The sequence below is a fragment of the Pseudonaja textilis genome, chromosome 2 (genome assembly GCF_049901715.1).
Source record: "Pseudonaja textilis isolate UNSWEBS1 chromosome 2, rPseTex1.2, whole genome shotgun sequence".
Classification (NCBI taxonomy): Eukaryota; Metazoa; Chordata; class Lepidosauria; order Squamata; family Elapidae; genus Pseudonaja; species Pseudonaja textilis.
Window position 1 is genome coordinate 89455322 of NC_141991.1, and position 27598 is coordinate 89482919.

At 37.1% G+C, this 27598-nt stretch overlaps 1 protein-coding gene across 3 annotated transcripts in view; it reads right to left on the reverse strand.

The window, feature by feature from the left end:
- The window catches only part of KCNIP1 (potassium voltage-gated channel interacting protein 1), a 369601-nt gene extending 345237 nt beyond the window's left edge, over positions 1–24364 (reverse strand). Inside the window, exon 1 of one of the 3 annotated variants that reach the window (XM_087924556.1) lies at positions 24061–24364. In XM_087924556.1, the coding sequence (XP_087780682.1) occupies positions 24061–24121 (61 nt within the window). In that variant the 5' untranslated portion in view covers positions 24122–24364. The remainder of the gene's footprint in view (positions 1–24060) is intronic. The other 2 variants (XM_087924555.1, XM_087924557.1) reach the window with 2 other exon arrangements.
- Positions 24365–27598: the final 3234 nt, after the last annotated feature.

Below are 27598 nucleotides of genomic sequence, written 5' to 3' on the forward strand. Positions count from 1 at the left end.
AACAGTTCCCTGTTGATGACACAGCCGCTGAACTACAAACTATTGTAACGCACAGGGGCACTTTCAAATGTAGGCGCCTCCAATTTGGCGTAAGTGTAGCCCCAGGAATTTTCCAATCCTTAATGGAAAGACTTCTTCAAGGATTACCGGGCGTAATTCCATATTTTGATGACATTTTAATATCTGCCCCTGACAAGCCTCAGTTACTGCAAACCGTCAGAGGAGTCCTCGATCGTTTCAGACAGCATGGTCTTAAGTTAAAGAAACACAAGTGCACTATTGCCACCCCACAAGTATAATTTTTGGGATACAGAATTGACGCCTCTGGTATTCACCCAATCGAATCCAAAGTAAGGGCTATTCATGAGGCACCCACGCCAACTAACAAAACTGAGCTCCAGGCCTTTTTAGGACTCCTTAACTTTTACGCTTCATTTTTGCCTCATAAAGCTTCTGTTGCAGAGCCTCTGCACAGACTCTTGGACAAGCAATCCCCCTGGCACTGGGGACCTAGGGAAGCCCATGCCTTCCATGCTGTCAAATCATTACTTACATCCAATGCTGTCCTGATACAATTTAATGAACATTTACCTTTAGTTTTAGCAGCAGATGCTTCTCCTTTTGGCATAGGTGCTGTTTTAAGTCATAGACTGCCTAACGGTTCTGAAGCACCCATTGCCTATTTCTCCAGAACTTTTTCCACAGCTGAGCGCAGCCAAATTGACAAGGGGGCTTTGGCTGCAGTTGCTTCTGTCAAAAAATCCCATGAGTTTCTATATGGACACTATTTCGAGTTGATGACAGATCACAAGCCTCTGTTAGGCCTTCTGTCTGGCGAAAGACAAACTCCTCAGATTTTGTCTCCAAGAATGACCAGGTGGACCTTATTTCTGGCTGCCTATTCCTATATACTAGTTCATCGACCTGGCAAGAGTCTATGCCACGCTGATGCTCTTAGTCACTGCCCCCTGCCTGTTCCTGTGGAGGATCCTGCACCAACTAATGCTGTTTTCCAGATCAGTGATCTCAAACTCCCCATAACTGCCCTCGATATCACTGCCCACTCATCCAGGGACAAGGTAATCGCCCAAGTTCTTGACTGGGTGGGAATGGGGTGGCCAGCAATTCCTTATGCCCCTTAATTTGTGCCTTTCAAAATTCGCCAGCAAGAACTATCTTCTTGGCAAGGCTGTTTACTTTGGGGAATGAGGGTAGTTATCCCTTCCAAGTTGCAAGACTCAGTTTTAAAGGTCCTGCATGAGGGCCATCCCGGCATTGTCAGGATGAAAGCCCTGGCTCGCAGTTATGTATGGTGGCCAGGCATGGATGCTCAGATTACAAGTTGGGTGAATGCTTGTCAGCCATGCCAAGCTACCAGACCTGCTCCACCCACATCCACTCCAGGCAGGTGGGAAGATTCTGTGGCCCCTTGGTCCCAGGTGCATATTGATCTGGCTGGCCCCATTCATGGGCGTACATTCCTGGTGATGGTTGATTCTTTTTCTAAATGGGTAGAACTGACCTTGATGACTATCGCAACTTCAGAAGCTGTCACTAAGCCTCTATCAAGGATATTCGCTACCCATGGCCTCCCTGACACCATCGTGTCTGATAACGGCCCCCAGTTTACTTCCTGTGAGTTTGAGGTCTTCCTAGCCAACCTAGGAATAAGGCACACACTTACAGCTCCTTTTCATCCTGCCAATAATGGCCTGGCTGAAAGGGCAGTCAGATCAGTTAAGAAGGCCCTGGCAAGGTTTGGGCCTATAGTTTGGCACTCTAGGCTCGCTAAGTATCTCTTGACCCAGCACACAACTCCTTGTGCCACCACTAATAGGTCTCTGGCTGAACTTCTCATGGGTAGATGTCTGAGGACCACCCTAGACAGACTCCATCCGCATTATGCCCCAGTCACATCCCTAGGGTCAAAAAAACAGGCAAGGAAGTTCGCTGAGAATGACCAGGTCTATGCCCGGAACTATGCGGGACACCCTTTGTGGATGCCTGGGCAAACTGTGGCAGTAACTGGTCCTAAGTCTTACAGGGTCCAACTGCAAGACAGGCGCATCTGACACCGCCATAATGATCAGCTTAGAAGGCATTGGAGTGCATCTGCAGATGTCCCTCAAGACGTTCCTGCAACAGAGAAACTGCCAGTGCCCAAAGAAACTTCCCTTGGATCTGACAGGAATGCAAGCCTACCTGAACAGCCATCTGTCCCTTGCCCAGAAACGCCTGAAGCCGAGATGCCAGTTTCGTCGGCACCAGAAGTTGCCCAGCAAGCAGAAAAGTCCCTTCCAGCAGCAGCTTCCTCAGGACTTAGAAGATCTGGCCACCTACGCAAGCGCCCGAGTTATCTGAAGGACTACGCATGCTCCGTTCTGGGGAAAAGGAGTGTGGCATTCGGAAAAGACTGAGCTGAAGTCTTCACTCCGGTCCGTGTTTCCAGTGGGAACACGGACCGTTCCTATTGGCTGATGCCGTTTGACAGCCAGCTATAAAAGGGAACTGTCAAATGGCATCAGCTGTTGTCCGCCAGCTGGCTGCCTTGGTAGCGCGGCAGCCGCAGCAACCCTTTATTGTTACAATAAAGTAAAAGCTGAAGTTCGCTCCGTGTTTGCTTCAAGTTATTCTGCCGCTCTACAACAATCACGTACAATGTTCATATTCATACCAGCTTCTGAGTTACATCCTGCAGAAAGGCAGGAGTACCAACTGAGCTCCCTAGAATAAGAAGAGCTAAAAAAGAGAGGGCTTGGAACGTCAAGTACCTCATCAATTTCAAACAAACCAATGTCCGAGCCAAATGCCAGCATACCTTAATAAAAACATGTATGTCTGCATCTGGATGCAAACAAGAGCAAAAGCTGTTATCTATTATACATTGTCTCTGTCAAGTGGCTATCAGTCAAGAGTAGGATTACTGGAACCTCCCAAAGCATAGGCAGGACATGCTGTAATTCTCTGATGCCAATGGCTCTGCTTTTCTGCTTTCTCTTAAAGCATCTATTCAGATTCTGACTTTATTTTCTCTTCCACAATCATACACAGCATTGCAAGGACATACTTTATGTATTCTAATTTGTTATGTTACTTATCTATCCAGATGCAATGGACATTCAAAGATAAATGCAGATTGATGATCCTTTTTGTTTACTTTCTGAACTAAAAGCTTCAAACTGGATACCCACCTACATACTCATCATGCTATTCCCCTTTGGAGTAAGTAGTGTTGTGAAAAGTGTAGAATAACAGTAAAGAGGTTTTATGAGCAAAATAAACACAGAAACTAGAGAAAATAAAACTGTAATCATGTAACACTATTCAGTATACCTCTCTATAAATGTTCACACTAGTGAACTATATTTCCTATCACCATATTTGTACACCGCTTCATATATTATTTTTATTATTTCTAAAAAATAATCTATTACTTCTATTTATTTCATTTATTTTAATTCAATAATTTATTTGTTTTCTATGTATTCATCTTATACTCCAAATCACCATGTTCTATATGCCCTATTATTAGATGAGCCTATAGAAACTGAATGCTGCACTCATGGCTTTAGTTAATTAAGATTTACACATATTATTTTTTAATAATATGCATAATGTGTAAACTAGATTACTAATCTTGGTCATACTGTGTCACATATTACATTCCTTGCTAATTGTGAAGACAGTATCAGTGAATTTTGGCATATCCTGGTCAGAATATTAAAAATTAAATCTAAGCCCAATTTTATTAATGATGCTAACACTATTCTATGCAAGCTAGGATCCTTATGAAGCCAAGCTATATGCCAGCATCTTCAAGGTACAAGCAATTATATTCCATTTCATGAATTTGGGATTCCATGTGCATGTTTTCAACTCTACCAGGCTAGGTTTGAATCCCAGGAATACTAAACTGGAACCCTTTGTGAAAATCCTGAAGACCATGTTTACCCAAATCTTGTGTTGTGCCATGTTAGAAGTCCTCATCATCCTGGTATTTTTCCACATACTGACACACTAAAATCTTCCTATCTTACTGTTTGTTTATACCTTCACACAAATATAGGGTAGATGGTACACAGTAATCACTTGATGGCACATAGATTCAAAGAAATGTTCAGCATATTTTGAAAACAAATAAAAGAAAACATAAGGCTCAGTAAATCCTCTGTAACTGCTCCTCCTTGAAACCTGGTTTTGTAGGCCTTAAGGCAGTAATGGATAGATGAGCTTCAGGTAGCAGATGCTAAAGGCAGCACCAAGAGCTCCCCGCTATTCTTTTGAGTCTGCCAACCATTCCTTTCTATTAGAAGACAGTCCCTCCAGAGCCTCCTAAACTAATGTGCTATTCTCAGGTGAGGTGAAAAGCCCTAACGTAATGCCATTTTTGACTGTCATTTCAGCTAGCTTCTCTACCCATAGGGGAAGGGATGCTAAATTACCCTTTGCATTAGGCAGCAAAGTCCCTTGGGAAACACGTTAGTTTTTATCTTGTGTGGGTTTTGTCCAGAAAAATATTGTTTAGCTTTTCCAACTTGCAGAGATGCTAAAAACAGCTGCATCGGAGCAAAGAATTGTCAGTAAAGCAAAAAACTGTTCCTCTCTAGTCAGCAGCAGCCTGAGTTTGGCTACAGGAACACGATTGCAGCTTGAGCTGGGTCACTCACTGCCTACAATGTCACTGATTTCTATATCAATGAAAAGGCAAACGGTTGGATGTCCAGTATTTTTACTAGTGCAGACAAAACTGCATTTAGCTTTGAAATTCTTGAACTGCTCGCTCACTACCTTCTGCTACTGAACTTAAAGCAGATTAAGCTTTCTGCCTTGACCACTTTCCCACCAATTACCACATGGCCATGTATTTCCTATTTCTGACATGTTAATAACATTAATTTTGTGCCCATCATACCCAGTATATTTTTAAATATTAGTTATTATTTTTCTTAAAATAAAACAAGCTGCGCTTTCGAAGACCCCTTTCAAGTGTCAGCACTGAGGAGCTGAATCACACAATTAAGCAAATGAAAAGAAATGTATTCATCTTTTGGATGAAAACTGTTAACTATCAAACATATTAACTTCCGCCTTCCAAATCTTTCAGATTTTATCCTATCTGAATCTGGAAATAGCACAGCAATAATTACACTAATGCTATCACAATATTTAATATTCTGCAGTTTAATATTATTTCCGTGAATAGCTGCAAGAAACTCAAATCTATCACACCATATAAAATTCTGATTTCCACACACAGTGTGTGCAATCCACAGCTATGATACGTTCACACTCATCTCTTTGTCCTTGGCACAAAGCATCAAAACACTTTTTCCAGTGCTATTACCGGAGTAGGAATTGAACTAATTTCCAGATGCTACTGCCAAAGGTTTGGTGTATTGTCCTATTAGGAAAGAATGTCACCAACATTTTGTGAAAGCTTCCAGCATTACTGATACACTTTCAGAAAAGCCTTTTCGGAGCCCAGTTTCCATGCCTGCAGTTTCTTTCCATTTTTAAGCAAATGGCTTCAATCAGAGGTCTTCACCTGATCCACTGATGTTTTCTTAAGAATTTCAAAGAGAAAGAAATAGAAATGCAGAGTTGGAGGTATGGGCCACTAGAGGCAAAATGGGATGGAAAAGAACAACACCCTCCTGAGGATCAGTGAAGGAGCAGCTTTTTGAATGGCTTCCTTTTCTGCTAGTAAGATTAAAAACAACTTTTCTCCATGCAAAATATATAGGGTTTTTTTTTTGTTGCTAGTGCTTGGTTCCCATCAGCATGGTTCCAGAGCTTTAAAACACAATCAGAGTTTGTTTTTCATATTTATAGCTGAGAAGCTTTTTTTTTAAAAGATACAAAAAAAGGGGGAAAGCAACAAAAAGCTAAAAAAAAGTACTCATGAGGATTCAGCTTCCATAAACATTCATTCTTGGCTGTAATATCATAACAACTTTCAGTGTACAAATTACTGTACAAAAGAATGTACGGCCACTGTTTTAAGCTCTTGCTTCTTCCATTAGTTTGTAAGCAATGAAGAACAGTAACATGAAAGAAATGAACAGTAGTATTATTAACATTTTAGAAAGCATAGAAAACCTGCCCATTCTCCCACAGAATCTAAATAAACTAATAGCAAGGCTGGGCAAAGTTGCAAAAGCAAAAGGACTGTCCAGGGATTCAGAATTGAAGAAAAATGTGATCCAGGGCAGAGTTGCCTGCCTGTTCAAATTAGTACAGGCTGGCATCTCCTTGAATCTATTAATCCAGTGCCCATCCCCCTGTTTTTGCAAACAGAAAATAAAGTCCAACACACAGTTGTTCACAAAATTTTAAAGTATTTCTATAGTATAGAAACAATTGACTTAAATAAGTCTTGTCTTAAGATCACGTGACAGTAGCTATACAATCTACTAAAACAAATATCTTAAGGATTTCTGGTAAGTGTATGTAGCCACACTTGCAATGCTCATTCCAAAGGTGTCTTTCTTTCCAAAGGACAACTGGATTTTGTTTTTCCTTGAGGACATTTCACTTCTCATCCAAAAAGCTTTTTCAGTTCTGACTCCAGTCAGAACTTCTTGGATGAAAAGTAAAATTTCTTCAAGTCCAGTTGCCTTTGAAAAACAAGCACTTTTGGGATAACCATGACCTGGATGACTGAGAATCTCTAGACATATTACAAATCACTTTCCAGCTTCAAATCTGGACCAGGGCACAGTCAGATGCAAAATATCAAAGATGCTTAGATTCAACAGCATTTTGTTGGAATTATCCCCAATGAACCAGATCTGAGATTCAAAGCAGGGTCTGAAGCAGGTTGTTGAATCAGACGTTTTCAAGCTGCTTCCAAAGACATTTTATACTGTTTCTAGATTCTGTGGCTTCTTTGCTGTTTGCAAAGTTGCTTAATAATAATATTATGTAATGTCCAACTTCGTTTTTATATATGTCATAATTTTGTTTGTCATCTGGTTAAGCTATTCTGATAATCTTGTGAACAGAAATATTGCAGTGTAGTAGGATCTGTGTTTGCTAATCCCTTACATTTAAGTTTTTGCTCAAGAGCCTTTTTCTTTCCACAACAACCTTGTAAAATAGGTAGGGTTAAGTCAGGCCAAAGTCAGCCAGTGAGTTTCTTGAGGGTAAGACAGGACTAGGATCTCCCCATTTCTAGTTTAAATTACTGCATCACCCTAAATCTTATACACATAATGGGAAGGAGTAGGGTTTTTTTTAACCTGGCTTTTTAATTTTTATAAATAATAAAATAATTCAAGATGGTGAATAAAGAACATAGTTTAAAAAGTACTACTTTGTTCTGTTTTTTCTCTCTCACAAAAACCCTGTGAGGTAAATTGGTTTGAGAGAGAGTAACTGGCCCAAAATCTTCCAGCAGCTTTCATACAAAAGGCAGGACTAGAACGTATAATCTTCTGGTTTCCAAGCCAGCATCTTCAATGCTACACCAAACTGCCTGTATTTGCCTGTAATTCATCTGTAAGCATGCAGCTCAGTCTAGAATACACTGGTATACCATCTTGGCTCAAACCTTAGTTTTAAATTCTATGTAACTGGAACATGTGTATGTTTTTCAATAATGAAAGGAGACCTAGATGCTAGCCTGGAAGTTTAATGCTTTTAAGATATTTTTTTGCTGTGCCAATTTATTTCTTTGTCACTGTATCCCACTTGCTACCCTGATTTTAAAATGCATGCTAATGAATATTTGCTGGTCAATGATTGAAATAAAATGACTGAGACTGAGACTACTAATGAATACAGATTACTGCCCGTAAACCTAACATACCCTAGCCCTGGCAGTGATGATAGGGTCCTGGCCAATCCTTGCACCCCATAAAACCTAGTGATCTGGCACAGCGAAGGTATAGTATACAACAAGGGTAAATCCAAATGCTCCATGAATGATCTCCAGATGTATTGACAATATGTCCTGCCTAGCTTGGTACTCAACTAAAGCTAGCAATGAGGTGGTCTTTTCCAGAAGTGGCCAAGTTTACTAATCAGCTATGCCAACTTTCTTAGTACTCTGGAAAACCTACTGATCAAAGGCAGCAAAATCCCTCTCCAAAAGGAACAAATTAATGGTCTTCAACATTATGCAAGCCTGGCATTTTACAAAAGCAACTGTAAAAATGCTTGTTTTCTAAACAGGGCTTGAAAGGTTTTTTAAAATTATTATTTTAGGTTGCAAAAGGACATTTTGCGCATCAGATCAGGACAATTCGTTGGATAGTTTGAAGGCTGCTGTGGTGTACTTTCCTCATTTCTGCTCTCTATATTTTAAAAGAGTACTGGGAGAATCATTAAAAAAATACTATAGTGAAGCATTTGAAGAGATCTGTTGAAACCTGGATGAGTTAATGGACTCTAAAATATCTATCATCCCCACTATTTTCATCTCATTTTGCCCAAAGGGAAAAAAAAAATGATATTTTGATGCTTCCCTGTTACAGCTGATACATCTTTTGCAGAACCAAATCTCAAAACAGCTTTCACAAACCTGGCTTGTGTTTTTTTTTTAATTTTACCTTATATACTCAAATGTCTTTTTGAGTCTTCTAATTAAGACTTATTCACAGAGATCAAACTGACATGTTCATCTTCTTTTAACATGGATGATGAAGCATATACCTTCTCTTCATCTACTTTTGACAACAAATTAAGCTTAAAGAGCCATGGTGACAAAGTGGTTACAATGCAGTATTGCAGGCAAATTCTGCCTACAGCCAGGAGTTCAATCCTGACTGGCTCAAGGTTGACTCAGCTTTCCATCCTTCCAAGGTCAGTAAAATCAGGACCCAGATTGTTGGGAACAATATGCTGACATTGTAAACCACTCAGAGAGTAATGTAAAGTGCTATGGAGGGTTATATAAGTCTAAGTGCTATTACTGTTAAAGATTGTCAAAATGGATTGCTAAGAGACTCGTGAAGATATTGGAAAAATTCTGCCCTATTTTCAGCAAACTGTATGTTTTTTCGCTAATTATATAGTTGAGCTGTTGCTTTCTTAGAAAGTGTACAAAAATGTTTGATAGTGCTTCCCACTAAGATATAAATTTTATACATATTCAAGGAAAATCAGTGATTATCTAAACAGTGTTAAAGCTAGCTTGAGAGTAACTAACAAAACATTTCCTGTGAAAGTGCAAGAAATGTAAATGTTGAATAAATTGCCAGTTCCTTTCTATGATGCCACATCTAAAAACTACATCTTTAGAGATCACACACAGTTCTACAGTTCACAAATAATTTATGAAGAGACATAAATTGTATGACAGTGTAATCTTTTCATTTTCTGTTATCTCAAAACAAAATAGTAAAACCACTTCCTTTATTTTTCTAACTGAAATTTAAAACCATTCTGAAGGTCTTGAAGTGGAATTGTGGCCTACTTGTGATCAGGCATTTTCTAAAATAACCCACTAAAAAATCTATCTCACACTTGTTCCCAAGCATTATTTCCTGAACTTTTGCTTCAGTGTGTTTTCATCTGCTATTTAGTTTTCATCTGCTATTTAGTTCCATCTGCTATTAGCCAATATTTTAATTGGTTACTGTTTTATTATGATTATATCTGCCAGTGTCATCTGCATCCAATGAGATTTAGTGTGGTTTCAGGAAATGCAATTTAAATGGAGTATTATTACCTCTTCAGTTCATCTAGCACCATAGCAGATAATTTGGTAAGCTTAGAATTAATAGCTGGTGTAAATGGCATTAAAAAGCAAAGTAGGGAAGGACAAAGCCTTCCATAAACAGGTCAGAAATAAAAAGCTTGTTCATTATAAGAGAAGGTAAGTTTTACTGGGCAAGACTGTGATGCGATACTGCAAATCTATGTTGATATGGAAAAGTAACTTCTAACCTGATTTTTAAAAGTCACAATCTACCAGTGTTTTACTAGTCCCAGATTCAACTGTTGGTTGCAAAGTGGCTGAAGATTTTAAAACTCTTACTGTTGAAATTTGAATAACATGGGGAAAAAGATGGATCTCTTTCACAAAGCTGAGGCAGTTACAAATTTTGCTGAAACTGGCAACTTGCCCTCCTGGAGCTGCTTATCTTGAGAAATGTTTTTCTCTCATTGCTTGCCAAGGAACTGGAAAATATAGTTTATGCTTTCCATGAAATCAGAATTCTACCTTGTTTTGCAAAGGTATGTATTATTGGCTCATTTATCTATTATCTGTTAATAATAATGTCTTATCATTCTGTATCTATTCCACTTAAAAGTATAAAAGTTATTCAATTTTTAAATCCATGTTTGGTATTAATAATAACACAAGAACAAAAAAAAGCTGGAGCTTAAAGCAGGGCATTTTTATATGGCACTGTTTCTCCAGAGCAGTTTGAAGGCAACATAATTGTCCTCAGTTTTGGTAGCTGAGACAAGGAATGAAAAATTATTGGCTTATCTCCAACCTGTTGCAGATACAATTGCAATAAAATGCCCTCACTTACATTCTATATAAAATTTAAAAGGGAGGAGAAGGAAGAGGAGAAAGAGCAGTGAAGTAGCCTAATCTTTTAAAAACTGTTGGTTTTGTGCTACTCATTATGCCTAAGCTACTGAAGAAAACCTTCAAAGCTATTAAGCTAAAATTTCCCTTACAGGATTTGAAGTTCAGAAGTTGAGAAAATTCTTCCCGAGATCATAGCATGTCCACGAAACAAAGCCCCCTTACTTTATACAGTTGCAAATACCCTACAACTGAGCTGGAAACAAATAAGCTCCCTTCTCAAATGCTACTAATGTCTTGAAACACAGAAGGCGATTCTTCTTGTTAAAAAATCCCTCAAAAATACAGACATGCTTCTGGCCATTTAAAACTAAGATTGGGGAGTAGGGGTTTAATCCACCTTGGTAGATTTCTCATGAATCTGGATGAACTCTTGAATTTTAATCTCAATCTAGATTCCCATGTTCAGCAATGATCAAGTCTACAGTAGACTTGCATTGCTAAGGTTAATTCCTTCTGCCAACAAGTTGGATACAGCACTATGATAAATGTACTTCATTCAATTTGGATTGCAATGCTCCAGAAGCGAAATTGTCCTTAAGAAATGTTGTATATGTGCGACTGACTTTGAAAAATATCTGAAAGTTTCTACTGATTGAAATTACTGACAATTGGACGAGAGACTTGGTTGGTTCTATAGAGCATCTGACTGCTTTGTAAATTGCAATATAGTGAGATAATTGTGTTTTTTTCAGTCCAATTACAGACACAGTTAAAAAATCAGCAGGATCTATCAAACTCCACATGACTTGCAATCACCATTTTTTGAAAGTCTATATTTGTCTGTGCATTTAAAAAATGAATCAAAATACATTAAATTATTTTTAAAAAAGACTTCCAAAGGATCTAAAAGCATCATAGGACACCAATGAAATCTAATTATCCATATCATCCACCAAAAATCTTTAGCATGTAACAATTCCAACCAATATATTCAGGACCCAGTTTTTAAATGCCATATGCATTTATATATATATATATATATATATATATATATATATATATATATATATATATGTGTGTGTGTGTGTGTGTGTGTGTGTGTGTGTGTGTGTGTGTGTGTGTACAAGTGAATATATATATATATATATATATATATATATATATATATATATATATAGTAGATAGTAATAGTATATATATATATATATATATATATAGTATAGTAATATAGATATAGTAGATAGTAATATATATATAGTATAGTAATATATATATATATATATATATATATATATATATATATATATATATATATATATATATATATATATATATATTTCGTAGATTTTCACGGATGCAGGTATGCAAGTTTTGGTGTGTTTGGGTCTTTTCCTGTGTAAGACTGAGATTAATCATAGGTATTATTTCACATTAGTTCTTAAATAACTTTGTTTTAAACTGGTCCAAGATGAAAAACACAGTTTGGGTTTCATCATATCTACTGTTATCTTTTAACCATTTTCTACACTTGGGTCTTGAAAAAAGTAAGGTTACATTTAAGGAAGTAAATACATTGTGAGGCTTCTATGCAATTATCTGTTTCACTCAATTAACTTAGTCAAATATGTTTGATTCAAAGTGGGGTAGAACCATTCATCATGTCATCAATAGTCCATTTTTTCATCTATAATTTCTGCATTTCTTTGTTGCTCAAGTCTTTCCACATATATAAAATATAAAAACACTTCCATTTTATAGATATCTTGTACACTATATTTCCCAAATGATGCCTGCTTCTCCCAAGTTACCATTAAAATCTTAATGAAATATCTACAGTATGTCATTCATAATTCAACATTTAGCAGTACAGAATATTTGATGTGGTATGCAAATGTGATTTTTTAAAATTAACTATTTAGATTATTTTAAAGTTTGCAGTAGCAAATACTGTTACTAAGGAAATAAACATATTCTTATTAGAACATGGGAATTTGGCAACATAAGCTTGCAATATTGTTCTATAATTAATCAAATATAATTTTTCATCCAGGGGTGATTATGAGCCATCAAGTTGGTGTTGACTCATAGTGACCACATAGCTTTTCAGAAAAATAGCGACAAACTGCCCCTAAACCTAATCTTTCAGGTCTTCAATGGTGCATTTATTCCACCATAACTGAATCTTGTTGCTATTCATCTGTTTCTTCTCTTTCCTTTAATGTTTTCCAGCATTAGACCCTTATCTAGAGAGCTAGGTTTTTACATAATATGATCCAGAGGTATCATTAATATATTATTTTGAAATACTTTGGATTATTCCAATGTTACCTACACTGATAGAATATTGTAACCCAAACCCCAATATTATTATGAACTATCAAATATTCAGGAGTGAACTATCTTTAAAAAAGATGGACCAGACTACTAAAGAAAGTTCCATACTTGAAATTTCTGAAATTTACTTCTTTGGCCATATGGTTCAGTTTTGAAGAGTTGATTTTATATTTTGCAAGTTTTCTGAAATCAACAAATACTAAAGTTTTTGATCCTCATAAGTCAGTTAACAGCATCATTGTTAAAGCAAAGTTATTGTCTATACCAGTCTGAAAACATTTGAACTTTTGTTTTTAAATGAAGTGTAAATATTTTTATAGTTTGTATATAATTTTTTAAATAGGTTTCTATTGTCAACTGTTCAATAAAAAGGCATTTAAATGTTTAAAAAGAAAGGCTAAAGTAATTTCTTGTATCTCAGCTTGAGAGCAAGTAAATATCATTGGACATCAAATGTCAAGTTACTCCAACTTCACCATCACCAGCTGCTTCTGTTGCTTTTAGACTTGGATAAGAAGAGTCCAATCTATCTGCACATTCTTTTCATTGGGCCACAGAGATCTCTGCAAGTCTTTTTGGATTATTATTACTGTTCTCCCACCTTTATTTACTACAACTCAATTAGGTCTGGACCAGCTCTCAGAGCAGAACAGCAACTGTATGGGCCTTGAGAAGAGAACAGCTGTCTCGGCATTCTTTTTGCTGGTGGGAAGAAGGAACCTGATAGCATGTTTCTCTTGGCTGAGAGGCATGGAGAACTACAGAGAAAGGGAGGCCAGGAGATGGAGTGGTGAGATGGGCAATCTCTGCAGTCAATCCCTGCAGTCCATTCTGCTGAAGTAACTTTGGCAAGATAGCAGAGAGACACTAAGATAGTTGAGGTAACCCCAGGGAGAATAGGAGAGGCCCTTTGGGGGATGAAAAAAATATTGGGGTGGGGTGGGGTAGTAGTAGTAGTAGTGATAGCAGAAATAGATATGATGGGCTGAGGATTACAGGAGGAAAATCAGAAATTTAGATCCAGCTTTTTCTTCTATCCCTTCAGTCCAAGGTCCTGAATGCTGGATTTCTAGAGGCCTAGAATTGGATTGGATTTTCTGAATGCCACAGGATTTGCCATGACTGTATAGCTGGAATGGTTTCTCTAAGAACTGGCCAGTGAGATTTCAGGGAGTACTCAGCTTCAGTATTCAGCTTCAATACCAAGGATAGGGAGGATATCCTGTTACTAAATATGTATTTTTCCACAGGTGGTTAGATGTGAATTTCTATTTGTGAATTTCAGTGCCAATACATCATGCCTTTTTCACTGTTATTTGTAATTCGAGTGTCTATAGAAAAGTATCTCTAGCTCATTTTCCTTGAAGGAAGACATCACTGATGAATTTATTTTTATTTATTAAAAAAAATATAATGGCTGCTTATCTACCAAATGGAACTCTGGCTTGCCAACAAGAATAAAAAAAAAGAATGCAATTATCAAAAACTATTTAAATGAAAAAGACAGCCACTTGATTAATAAATCTGCCTATATATCAATCACTTGGATACACAGTGATAGATGTGACTATATATTTTATACAAGCAATAAATATTTGAAAAAACAATCAGAAATTTTGGGAAGATGAACTATCAATCAGTTATAAACACTAATATTATAAAACATTGTTTTGTAATGAAATTTGCTATATACAAATTTTAAGTGGGGGTGGGCAGGAATGAATTGCTTCATATAGCATTTATGCTAGCTCTCTACACTGACTTTTAAAAAATCTAGTTTGGTGGAAATCATAGCAGAAAATCTCTGTTTTCTTCTCCCTAATCTGAGTTGTATAGGGACAGATATGAGCAGTGTCTTTATTACAACTTCACTTCATATTGAGAACGAACATATGATTTTGAATTAAATTTGATACCAAGACTGAGCTACAAACATTACTCATATATCTCAACTCTCTAAGAAAAACGAAGGTAGTTTCAAAATTGAATTTCATCTCTCTTAAGCTACCAGACCAGGCCTGTAAAAGTCTAGACAACTAGACGGGAACTCAGATTTCTGTCTCCTTCTGCTATTTATTATCCAGAGTACATTTTTGTAATCCACCTCTAGTAGTACTACAAATCTCATTTCTGGAATCTTTTACTTTCCCTTCTATAGTTTTGTTCCTTGGTGCTCTCTTTCCTGCCTCAGTTTTTCCTCTTTAGAACACTCCATCAGTAATTGCTTTTCATACATTTTTAATCCGTGGGTAGAAGAATTCCCACCCACAAGTACAAATTGTGCTTCTAAACAAACAGAAAGCCTATTTAAAAAGGGAAGCACAGTCAAAGGTCTGTTTCTTGGATGGTCTCATTCTTTCCCTCTGGATTTAACAGAATGCTAACTATAAAAGTATAGTCCTATACACTTTTGACTTAAGGCTGCCTTCTTTCCCTATATATAGGGCTATGGTTTATTTTGTACCATCTAGTGGCAGGCTTTCTTTTTGAACTCAATAGTTTTCCTATTAAATAAACTAGGAACTGCAATGACTACTTGCCCATCTCCATATTAGACTGAGTCCAAAGTAATCAACTCCTGGAAGGCCCTAACAACATTTAACAAAGCTATGACTAAAAGTTGCCCCCATCAAAAAAATAAAATGTTTTATAAAAGATGCAAGAAGCAAGACCACACTTTAGTATTATTCTCTGTTGTTCATAACAGTATCTGCTATTCTGAGCAAATTTTTTTATATTTGCTAAGTATGTCAACTGGATGGTCTCACAGAATTGATCTACATGATAAAGTTTCCATAACTCTGCTTCCCAGTCCCCAGATCACTGATTCGAGAACAGATGCTACTATGGGAGGAATAGCTTCTTGTAGTGCATGCTATCTTCTCTGCAACAAAGATTAGATTTGAAGGATGCAACTCAGTAGTGGGCTGCAACCAGTTTAAAATTGGTTCTGTGAGTGCGTGCTTTGCTCACACATGTGCGCTTTGCGTGCACACGCAGCATGAAAAAAACACCAATTTGAATCTCTACAGCTTACCTTCTAGGGCAACCCTAGTAAGTAGAAAAGCTGAGGCATGGAAATCCACTGTGCCACGTGAATCAGCTGAAAAAGACAGATATATAGGACAGATAGGGTGGGGATTGATGGGCATGGCCAGGTGATCATCAGAACTAACGGTTCACTAGAACCGGTCCGAACTGGCAGCAGCCCACCATTGATGCAACTGTTCCATTTTTAAAGCTTTACAGAGCAGTGAAATGAATGTTAAAAATAACAATTAGGAATATGAATCTTAAAATTGGTATTAAACTTGCCAGAAATTTGGAGTGATTAAATAGTTGCAGAATGTTGGTTTGTTATCTGTACTTGATGTTTCATAACACTTTATTTCAGTATTTGATAACTTGACACCTATTAAATTGGACATTTTGCAACAGGATTTAATCTTTGATAGCTGATACAAAGCAACAAATTACAACATGCCTTTCTAACTTTCTAACTATAAGGAACACTTTTTCCATTGATTTTCCTTTTTTTTTCTTTTTCTTTTGGCCAAGTGAACTGCCTCTGGCTAAATGACTCTATTGGACACCTGTGTGCTTCAAGATGGAGGAGGCTGAAAAGTTGATGCTTAATACAGACTAGACAATAATAATTGGATAAAGAAAAAAAACTGTGCTAATCTGGATAGTTTGACACCCTTTGAAGGATTCAGTTCCTGGTTTTATGTTGACTGAATGGTTTTATGCTTGTATGTTCCAGAGTTTTTGAAAAAGCAGAAGTAACGCTTGACATCTTTATTAGAAAATCACTTCCAAATTTATTAGAGTCTATTCATTTGATTCTTTCAACTCCTTTTATTCATTCAGTTTGGATATGTATATATTCTTCAGTCTAAAATGTTTTATAGAGATCACAAAGATCTGATTTTGTGAATGACAATTTGAAAAACTTGAATAAAAACAGTAAGATTAGAATTAACACCTTAAAGCACTATTTAGTTACCATTTGGGAAAGACTTCCAAGAATATCAAAAGGAATTGATATGACAGCAATAGTAGACTGCTGTTCCAGAAACACTGCTGTTGTAAGAGTGTGCAACTGCTATTGCAGTTCCTCTCTAGTTTATGGGGAAAATATGAATTATCGGTCAGATAGAGAGGTTCACTGGATATTCAGCTCTATAAACATTCTATCTCAACTGCTCTGAATTCAGGTGCTTATGCCTAGAAATGTTGAGATCACATAATGCTTATTTGTTCTTCTCATTCGTGATGTGAAAAAGAACTGCAATATAATACTGGACAAAGGCAAGGAAAGAAAGCAGCACATTATTTCTAAGACTTCACCCTCTGTGCGAACCCTTGAACTACAAGTTTGGTGCATCTATCATCAAGAAGATCCAAAGAACTAAAGAAAACATGTAAATATCTCTCCCAGTTCTTCTTCAAGTAACACCCACTCTGGCAGGAGGTCCCAGGTGCCACTGGCTAAGGTGTGTCAGCTGGCAGGGGCCTGGACTTTTCCTTGGAAAATAATTTATTAAATTCATATCACAACAAACTCCCAATATAATTCCTTCTGAGATTAGCCCTAGCCTTGCTGACCTTTTGCAAGGCCCTGAAATTAATTTTGTCTGGCCCATGTTGTATAATAAGCCGATCTCTTGACTTTGTTGGATAGTCATTTTGTAAGCTTGACTGCTATGTATTTTTCTTTTTTATATTATGTATTTTGTCTGTTTAATCTATTTTATGGTAAGCCACCTAGAGTCGCATATGTGAGATGGATGACTATATAAGTAAAATAAATAAAATAAAAGGCATTTCCTGGATCCCATAGTGCATTATTCATAAAATGCCCTATGTTTGTCAGTCTTGGAGCTCAATGGGCCAGGACAACCTATTTACTTGTGCTGATCCTTAATGAGTAATAAGAAATGAAAACCTAACTGCATGGTTATAATTTATATTGACAGGGATATGGAGGGAACAAAAAGAATAATTTTATCAAACTTTTTGAACATCAGTTAAAAGCAATATTATTTCTAATTTCTTCCTAAGTAACAGCGAACAGCAAAATGGTGCTATTACTGATTTTTTTGGAGGGAAAGAATGAAATGGAGAAGAAAGCTATATTAGGAAGAATTAATTTCCTCTGAGGATGTTGCAACTGAGAGGAAAAAGCCTAATGCTTATAAAAGGCTGGGATGGAAACCATGGAAAGATTTCCACAAGGAGGGTGGGGACCAGGAAGCTTAATTAATTAATTATCAAGCATGCATGCATGCATCTTTATGGTAGCTTGTTGCATGTCTGAGAGAAAGGGAAAGGATGAGGTGCAGGTGGTTTTCTGTGGTTGCTGTTATTCTTCTTAAAATGGGATAGTAAGGCTATATGAGTCAGGTGTTTTTTTTAAAAAAATCATTATGCAGCTTGTCCGGTGTCCACCATCTAGGCCAGGGGACCCCAAACTTGGCAACTTTAAGACTTGTGGACTTCAACTCCCAGAATTTTCCAGCCAGATATTCTGGGAGTTGAAGTCCACAAGTCTTAAAGTTGCCAAGTTGCCAAGGTGAGACTGATAATCATAATGACTGTTTCCATTCATCCCCTTCAGTCAAAATTTCACAAACATCCAATTTCTTCAAACTCAGCAACTGCTTGCCAATATAGTTCTTTTAGTTTCCCTTGTTTGCACATAAAAGTCAAGTATCTGATTTACAAATTCTAGTTGTAAGTACTTCACAATTTTACAAGTCTGACACTGTAACAGCAATGGTAACAAGTGCAATCTGACAACATTTTCTTTTTATGCAGAACCATGAATTAATTTGAAGTGAGCATCATTTAAAATCAGCCCACCAACCGACAGGTATGCAATACCCAAGATTTAGTTTTATGGTTCAATGATTTCTGCATAATTTTATCAAGATGACAGAAAAATGTTGATTGAAGAGGGCCACTCAACAGAACAATAAGTATGAATAATAAATGTATCATTCATATTCATAAGAATGACATTTAGGACTTTACTGTTATGGAGGAGTTGTCATCAGTAAGGACTGATCTTAAAGAGTTCAGATTACTATATGAGTTTGTACATATAATACATAAATATCAAATAATGTCTCTCACAAGTGTTTATCAATGTGATACTACTATTGTTACCAGGTACTCAAGCTTCAGTTACATATAATACTAAGCAAAGATACTTTAAACACTTGTTTATTGAATAAGCCATACCTAATGTTATTGGTAAATAAGTTCATACATAATGTTATTGGTAAAATATAATGGATAAATTCCTATGTCACACTAAGCCTGAAACAAACAATTTAGTAATTTTACACAATATATGAGTCCTGCCAAGATATGGGAGTTGGATGTCTTTTAAATCTCACACATACAATAAAACGTGTGTATCCATCATAACATAAAGAGCCATTGGCCCTTTTTGCATAAATATGTATTCTGGCTTCCATTAGACAACTAGGCTAGGATTTGGCTTGGAAGGAAGCCAAAGTACATGAAGTCATTATAAAATCTTTCTCATTATAAATGTCTCTTTTCTGGGTTCTTATAATTTTTACGGAAGTGACATTTCGACAGAGGTGACTTCAAGATGTGGCACTATTTAGACTGGCCTAGACCTATCTCCATTTTTGTGTTGGGGTACAAACAACGTTAACAATGTATTGGCTTTGGTTCAGTATATATGTATACTAATTTGTTTTTGTGTTAATTAAATACACATAAAATTGATATGATATAAAGCAAAGAACCAGTTACATCATCATCTTTATTTCCTAGATGCCTTTGGATTCTATATAAATTCTTGTAATAGGATGGTTGTAGCCAAGTGATTTCAGCTTACTAATAAAGATTAGGAAAACTATGCCAACTAGAGGGAATTTGGGGAAAGAGAATCTCACTTTTGGGGAAGAGTGTTTTATGTTTGACCAAAGCCATTAAGTAGTAGATTTCTACAACAGCCCAAAGTGTACAGAAAATATAGGCTTTAAAGTACCCACATTCTCCTTGTTATTTTAACTGCAAAACAGAATTCTCAAAAAAAAATCATGATCGTCAAATAATAAGAGTAAAATCAACTTTCTGAATTGGAAAAAATTGTTTTAATGTCTTCAAGCTACTAAATACATCTTTCATGACACTTCTGAACTGCATTTGCACCTCAGGTGAAACATAATTTATACATCTGTATTTCACATTTGAATTGTCATGCCTGTAGTCACATTTATATATCCTAAACTACTGACTGAAAAGAATATACAAGGATAAATAGCATAGCTACATGCTGTGATATTAGACAGCAGATATTATTTAGAGATAGATAATTTTATTGCTTCCTCTGATCCAACCTTTCAACTCATAACCTCTTACGAAATATAGAATATGGGTGTCAAGCTTTGCAGTCATGTTTTTCCTATTTGTGGAGCTGGAGTGGGCGTGCCTGCGCATGATGCATCCAGCCCACGGGCTGCCAGTTTGACACTACTATGGACTTTCCAATTTTCTGATAAATTACAGGAAAAATTGGAAATAATGTGTAAAATATTATACATGGACCAATGTATTTGTTCTGAGATGTAGGAATGAGGCTCAATTTATCATTTACTATCCAACACTTAAAAATTAGCATATCTGTGTGTATGTCTGCATGTATATGTACTGTATGTAAATGTGTTTGTAGGTAGATACAGGTAGTCCTCTACTTAAAAAGTTGTTTAGTGACCATTCAAAGTTATAACAGCTGTGAAAAAGTGAGTTATGACCACTTTTCACACCTATGTCCTTTGCAGCATCCCCATGGTCGGTGATTTGTTTTTGGATAACAACTAACAACTTGACAACTAACTCACATTTATGATGGTTGCAATGTCCCAGGGTCATGTGAATAGTTTTGCCACTTTTGACAAACAAAGTCAATAGGGAAACCCGATTCTCTTAACAACCAGGTTACTAATTTCACAACTGCAGTGGTTCATTCAAATAGGACAAGAAAAGTTACCAAATGGAACAAAACTCCATTTTACAAATTTTTCAATTAAAAAATTTTGGGCTCAATTGTAATCCACAGTTGAAGACTATCTCTATTTGGTTTCAGAAATTGTTCCTGTGTACACCTATGCACACCTGTACACACAAGCCTCTGAAAGCAAATCTAAGCAAAAGCTTCTAGTGTAGGTAGTAGGTTGAACAAGAAAAGTTTATGTAATTTTATAGTTATGTGATTTTTCTTGTATATTGAAAATTAAAGAGATAGGAGTAAATTCCTATCATGAACAATTCCTTGCCTTTGCAACAAAACAATTTTGGGATGTTCCCACTTTAAGTCACCATGCTAGTCAACATCTATAATGGGATGTTGAACTGGGGACTTATTTAATATGAAGTTCTTTCTGCACACCAATGTTATGGCATCTGCTACCTCATGTAGATTGTGCACAGGATTAAGAATAGATTTGATTATAATTTTCTCTCCCAGCATTCACTATTCATGTAAAAGGGAAACCTGACATTCATTACAGTCAATCAGCTGCTGAGGCCTCCAGAACATTATCACTGACATAGGCAAGTGAATATATGGGGTTTTACGGAATGCCATATCTCGCTGGTGTTGTTATATTTTTGCAGCAGGAAACAAAATGAAATATTTCCTCAGCACAGGCTTCCTGAGAAATTGCAGCTAAGGTTTAACTTTTCATCATTAGTTGTTCTCCACAGTGTGAAGCAGCAGTCTGAAAGCAGAGAGTGACACTACTTACTTGCTTAGTTTATGCAAACTGTTCTAATTGATGATTTCTAGAATCAGCTAACTGGCTTCAATTGTGTTGACTGCTGAAAGAAAAGCCCCCATTTCACTCCATCAGTCCTTCCACTTATATGAAGTCAAAGAGTTGACTCCTTAGCATCTCCATGGAGTTCTGGCAATAAAGTGTTTGAAAGCAGGCAAGGGCTCTCCTTCCCCTATTTCTACTGTAATGAACAACTTCATGTAAGGCAGCCACATGACTATACCTAGGTTAAGAGGGGGACACAACTAGGCTGTTGAAGTTTATTTCCTAGGCAAGCATCTTGGCTCCTATTTGAATAAGGACAAGAGATAAACCTGCCTTGCTTGCATAACATTTTGATTTCTTTAAAGTCATGGACAAGGAAAGCTAACTTGGCCACCTTAGAAAAATGTAAGGAAAGGGGATAAAAATCCACAAATCTGGATCCACCCCTTTTGGAGACCAGAGCAAACTATTTAGAAACTTAAAACCCTTCTATTCCCCACCCTCCAGTCAGAGCTGAAGAAGCTTCTTGGATGAGGAGTGGAATGTCTTCAAAGAAAAAGAAGAAAGTCAAGTTGCCTCTTGAAAAAGCACCTTTGGGACAACTATGACCTAGATGACTGAGAATCTCCATAGACAACAAACAATAATTACCCAGACTTCAGGAAAGCCCAGCATTATTTTCAGCCTTAAAACTGTATCTCCAAGAACACAGCTAAATAAAGACTTTAAGGAAAATTATTGGTGATACTTGCAGCTAAAGAGAATCACCACCACAAGTACCCCCAGGTCAAATATTAATAATGAATAAGTATTAATCAGTAAAATAATCAAGTCACCAGCCATTTCAAGCTGTTTTCCCCTTCTCCACAAGATCACCTGTTGTAAAATGGTGGAGGGAGGAAAATGCAAACTCAAAGTGACTCTGAATAAATTCTCCACTGTTCCAGGTTAAATCAGAATGCATACAAAAAAATAAACAGCACTTCTTATTTTTAGCTTGGATCTTTAGTATCAAAGATTATCAATTTTATGCAAAATATTATGTATTTACCAAGTAAATTAATTTCAGTAAAGCTCAGCTAAATTCTAAAGTACTCCTATCACTGCAACAGGTTTATTATGTGGATTGGGATACTCTAAATATTTCTTAGCAATAGCCTTCACCCTAGAATCTATTTAAAAAAGGATATGGGAAGCAACCATGGTTACCTATAAGCCACTTAAATCATGGTGACTTCAATGGGATAGAGGCAGTTGTGGGAATGATGGTAGCCAAAATCTAAAAAAGGATTTCTGACTGGGGAAAAGTTGACCTTTTAAGCCATCATACTTCCATTACACCACACTTCTTTATTTATCAATCCACAATGAGTGTACAACTACAAACTGGTTCTTCTATTGCTGCCATCATGAAATTGATCTTCTCCCATTAAAAAAAACCCCTTACTTTTAAAAAGCTACCCACAACTCTATGGTCCTGTCCATGGAGCATTTGCATTCTTATGCTGCTTCTGGAGCCAGTTTGAAAGAACGGAATACATAAAGTTGATTTAGAAAACAAAACAAAACAAAATTAATTCCACTGCCATCTTGTACAACTTGTTTTCTTTCATCTTACTCCTTAGTGAGCCTCCAACTTTGGATTCCCCATTTCTCTTCAACTCTGGAGTTAATACCACTAAGGAAACAGGGCTAAAAAAGCCACCCTCTCCTAAACAGTGCATTTGACAGAATATTAGCATGCTCTATACAAATCTTGCCAATTTCAGGATTTGAAAAAGAATTGGAGTGAGAGAGAGAGAGAGATTCAAATGTTGCTTGATTGATTGCTCTCTCACTTCCGCTCCTCCGCAAATCTATCACTCCTTCTCTCCCTCCCTCTTCAAAAAGGCAAACATTTAACATCCACGGCAGCATTTCTTACACATCTTTTTCAGAAGTAATGTCTCATTCCTTTTTTTTTAGTGATCCTCGAAGGTAAATGCTTTTTTTTCCTGTGTTGATGCTACTCCTCAGGAACCACACAGCATGGGACCCAGAGTAAACAGGTTTCTCCTGCAACTGCTCTGCACAGCTGGCTCCCTCTCTAGTTCTCTGCCTTACACATGTTTGTATGCTGGCTTTACAACATTTTAGGCACACCTTCCCTCTTCCGAGCAACCACAATGACGACCCCAATGAAACTACTCCTTTTTTCCTTCTGCAGCTCCTAACACAGAAACAGGGATATATACACACAGAGAGAGACGCATGCTAGCTTTCATCGTTTGCTGCAAATTTTCTCCAAATGATCGGCGTTCGCTGTGTTAGTTGCAAGTGGCACATGCTTCCGTCTTTTTTTTTTTTAATCCCCTCGGTTTCTAAAGGAAAAGGGTAACATTGACTCCTCACTAATAACACCTGGGAGAAAGAAGGAGGGGGAACGGTCCTTACCTCTCGAGGGTCTTCTTTGTTTGGTTTGCAGAGAAGAGAACGTGCCCATTACAGCACCCATTGCAACTGCTACTTGGCTATGATATTTTGTGTTCCTCCCCTTCAGTGAGCAAGACAAAAAAAATCAGTTTGGAATATCTACTAGAAAGAGGAGGAGGAGTGGTGGTGGTGGTGGTGGTGGCAAAAGCAAAGCACTGCAGCTCAGCGTTCAGCAGGCATTAAGCTTTTAGACCCCCCCCCCTTTCAGTCAACACACATGCACTGACTCACAGCCGGCTGCACTCTTATTATTCAAAACAGCTCGCCATCAAAATTTAAATGCTAGGTAGATTCCCTCAGACCAGTGCTGGCAGCAGATGCATCAAAATATTTACTGGAGCAGAGCCACACAAACACACAGGCTAATTCTTCCTCTAGTTCCTTTATAGCTGCAACCAGAAGCTTGTAGATCTATATAGAGAAAGCATGGATACATCTTTTTGCATTTTAGATTAAGCTACCTCTTGGGATGGCAAGGTGAAGGTCTCCAGGGATGCCAGAGGAACCAGCCTGAGGAGCAATAATCAGTGAGTGAATGAACTTACTGAATGAAAAAATAAGAGTGAAGCTGATGTCAAAGTTGTGGTTCTGCATAAAGCTCCTTCCTGGTAATGAAAAAGTCTCATACAGGGCAGGGGTGGAGTATGAGCAAGAAAGAATATTGTCTTAAATTCTTCTAAGGCCGGGACATAAGGTGACAACTTATTTCAATCAGAATACAAAAATTAATAAACCTTATCATGGCTGTAGTCCATCCAATTTGCTCATTTTGTGTATTAGAGGTATCTCCACCGCATGTGCATTTAGTAGTTAATTCAAGGTGTGCAAAAGTGAATGTAAATGATATGGAATGGAAATTCAGTAGCATAAAATGGACAGTTCCATGAAAGATTATCCTTACTTTGATATCCATTCTTTTTACTATTCATATCTGAAAAGCAACCCCCATCATTCCTGTCAGTCATTCACCACCATTTTTCATCTGGATTATGTCCAGATGAAGGTAAGTAGAAAGTAGATTGCACTGGCAGAGTCAACTGCTGCCTAACATTACATATGTTGATCATTTGACAATGAGAATGAAAAATGGAGACATGCCAGGGAAAATTTAAGAGTCCAAGTTGTGAAGTTAGAATAACCCTCACCCTTCAACTTCAGCTACACATTATCTGAGGAAAAGGCCTATGCTCGGATATGAAGTTTCTCTTAATTACCAGTATTTAAGAAAGCTGATTCTAGATCTGAACTCTGATGCCCAAGAAGAGAGAGCCAAAGAGTTAACGACAAGGAAAAAAAAGATTTTTGGCTAAAGCACCTGGCTTAATTTCTCATTCTTCTGCATCTGCTGCTTTTTATAATACTTGGCTTGATAATGAGGTGTGGGAAATTTAAAAACTGGCCCACTGTTTTATGTCATCTTGATTGGCTCTAATGGTATTATTATGGGTTCTTTTTTTCCCTCTTGGCCCAAAATGGCTATAATTATTATTTAAAAAAGAGTTCAGCATAATCCATCCTTCCAGGGTGGCTCTTCCTACTACTAAAAGATAGGCCAAATTAGTGTTTAAACACAGAATTTATGACTAAGATATGTCCACCCACGCTCAAATTATATTTGGGTTTTACATGGTTTTAGGATTTCCTGGTGCTCTTTATTTTAGATTTACATAATGTGTCTAAAATAAGGAAATATGCCTAAAATTATCATATATTAACATATCTAAAATTCAAAATGGAAATCCATTTGAAAAATCCACAAATCCATAAGAAGGTGTGGGGGAGATTCATGATTAAATCGTGGGGGAGATGTTGGCCCATGAATGTTGATTTTATTTAACTAGATGAACCAAAAGAAGTGTATTTTTGGAAAGGTAAAAAGTTAACCAATCTACTAGTAATCAATACTACAATATTGTGCTCATGCAAGCCATAAAGTTGTGCTCCAGAATCTAACATGGTATCTCTCTAGATGCCAAATGTTCAGCTGGGCAAACCACTGTTGAGAATCATATTCTGTAAGTTCTTGTTTCAATTCTGGGAGTTGAAAATCTGTCCATTTGGAGGAAACCTAATTTGGGAAATACTTACATAAAAATAGATGGTCAAGACATGATCAGTAAGTTTCTTATGATTCAGTTATTGAAATACTAAGGATATATGAATGGCATGATGACAGAAATCAAACTGTAAGATTTATTTCAAATATAGAGGAGGGAATACTCCAGGTGTGGGATCCTACCGGTATAACAACTGGTTTGGTGAGCATGTGCATGCACGCCAAACGCACATGCGCAGTACTTGCAAAACAACTTCTTCTGCAAGCAATCACCATCTTCTGCTGATGTGTGGCACTCAGCTGTGCCACACAAAGCAACTAAGGTAAGAATAAATGACAGCCTAGAGCCCAGGCAAGCAGGTAGGCCCAAACAAAGAAAAGCCGATCTTCAGAGAGAATCGGTTTGGTGTTAGCTGCTCTTCAGAGCTACCGGTTCTACAGAACAGGGCCGAACCGGTAGAATCCCACCCCTGGAATACCCTAATAAAGGCACTACCAAGGAGAAAACCACACTCCCACTGGCAGGGCAAACCCAACACTGGCAGGGCAAGCAAACCCAACACTAACTAGCAATGATGCTGTGATCTAATCATGTAATGAAACATGTGCAAGCAAACCAAGCTCAGAGAGCACAAAGGATTCCATAATTCAGCCCTTAGCTACAGATATTCGCTTCTATTGTTTTCTGAAATGTTCGTAGCTGTTTCACCTAATTTGCCAGAAGCAACATAGTAACAAATACATATGGACAAAGCCCAAACAATAACAGTAGCATTTGTCCTTGTTGTTATTCACTTGTAGAATCTTAATGGTCTCCAAAATTGCTAGAGTAATTTTACCTAGGTGGAACAGTACATATTTCTTTCAAATGTCTATTTTTTTTCAAACTTCAGAGGCAATTGGCAATGCTAATTATAATACAGACAACATGGATTTCACTATCTAAAATAGGATGAAAGTTTAATCTGTGATTAGTAAAGAAAGCTTGAAAGCTAAGCAAATGTTTCCAAAAATGCCAGCAGCTGAACTGCAATGGATTTTTCTCTCCTATTTCTAATGACTTGCCTTTCCTATGAAAAAAAGGAAGGCTTCCAATTTTCTGCCACATGCTCAGGGGGATTGTACTTCAGCCTCCTTTGGGGCAAGGTAGTTTCTAATTCAATAAAGCTCCTTCAGCTCCCATTGAAGGAGTTCCCTTTGCATATCCTTTCTAGCAAATTAATTGAAACTTGAGATATGCAGAGCTGCAGAGTACTAAAGAGGATCCTAGCTACTTCATAAAAGTGCATGACATGTACCCATTCCATATCCCACCAAAGAGAATTTCATCAATTTTTTCTTCTAAGAAAAAAGAAATAGCTAAACACAGATTGTTCCCTGTTAAGTAAGCTGCCCAAAATAACCAAAAAGGAATAGGGTAAAAGAAATGTTAGCATAGCACTA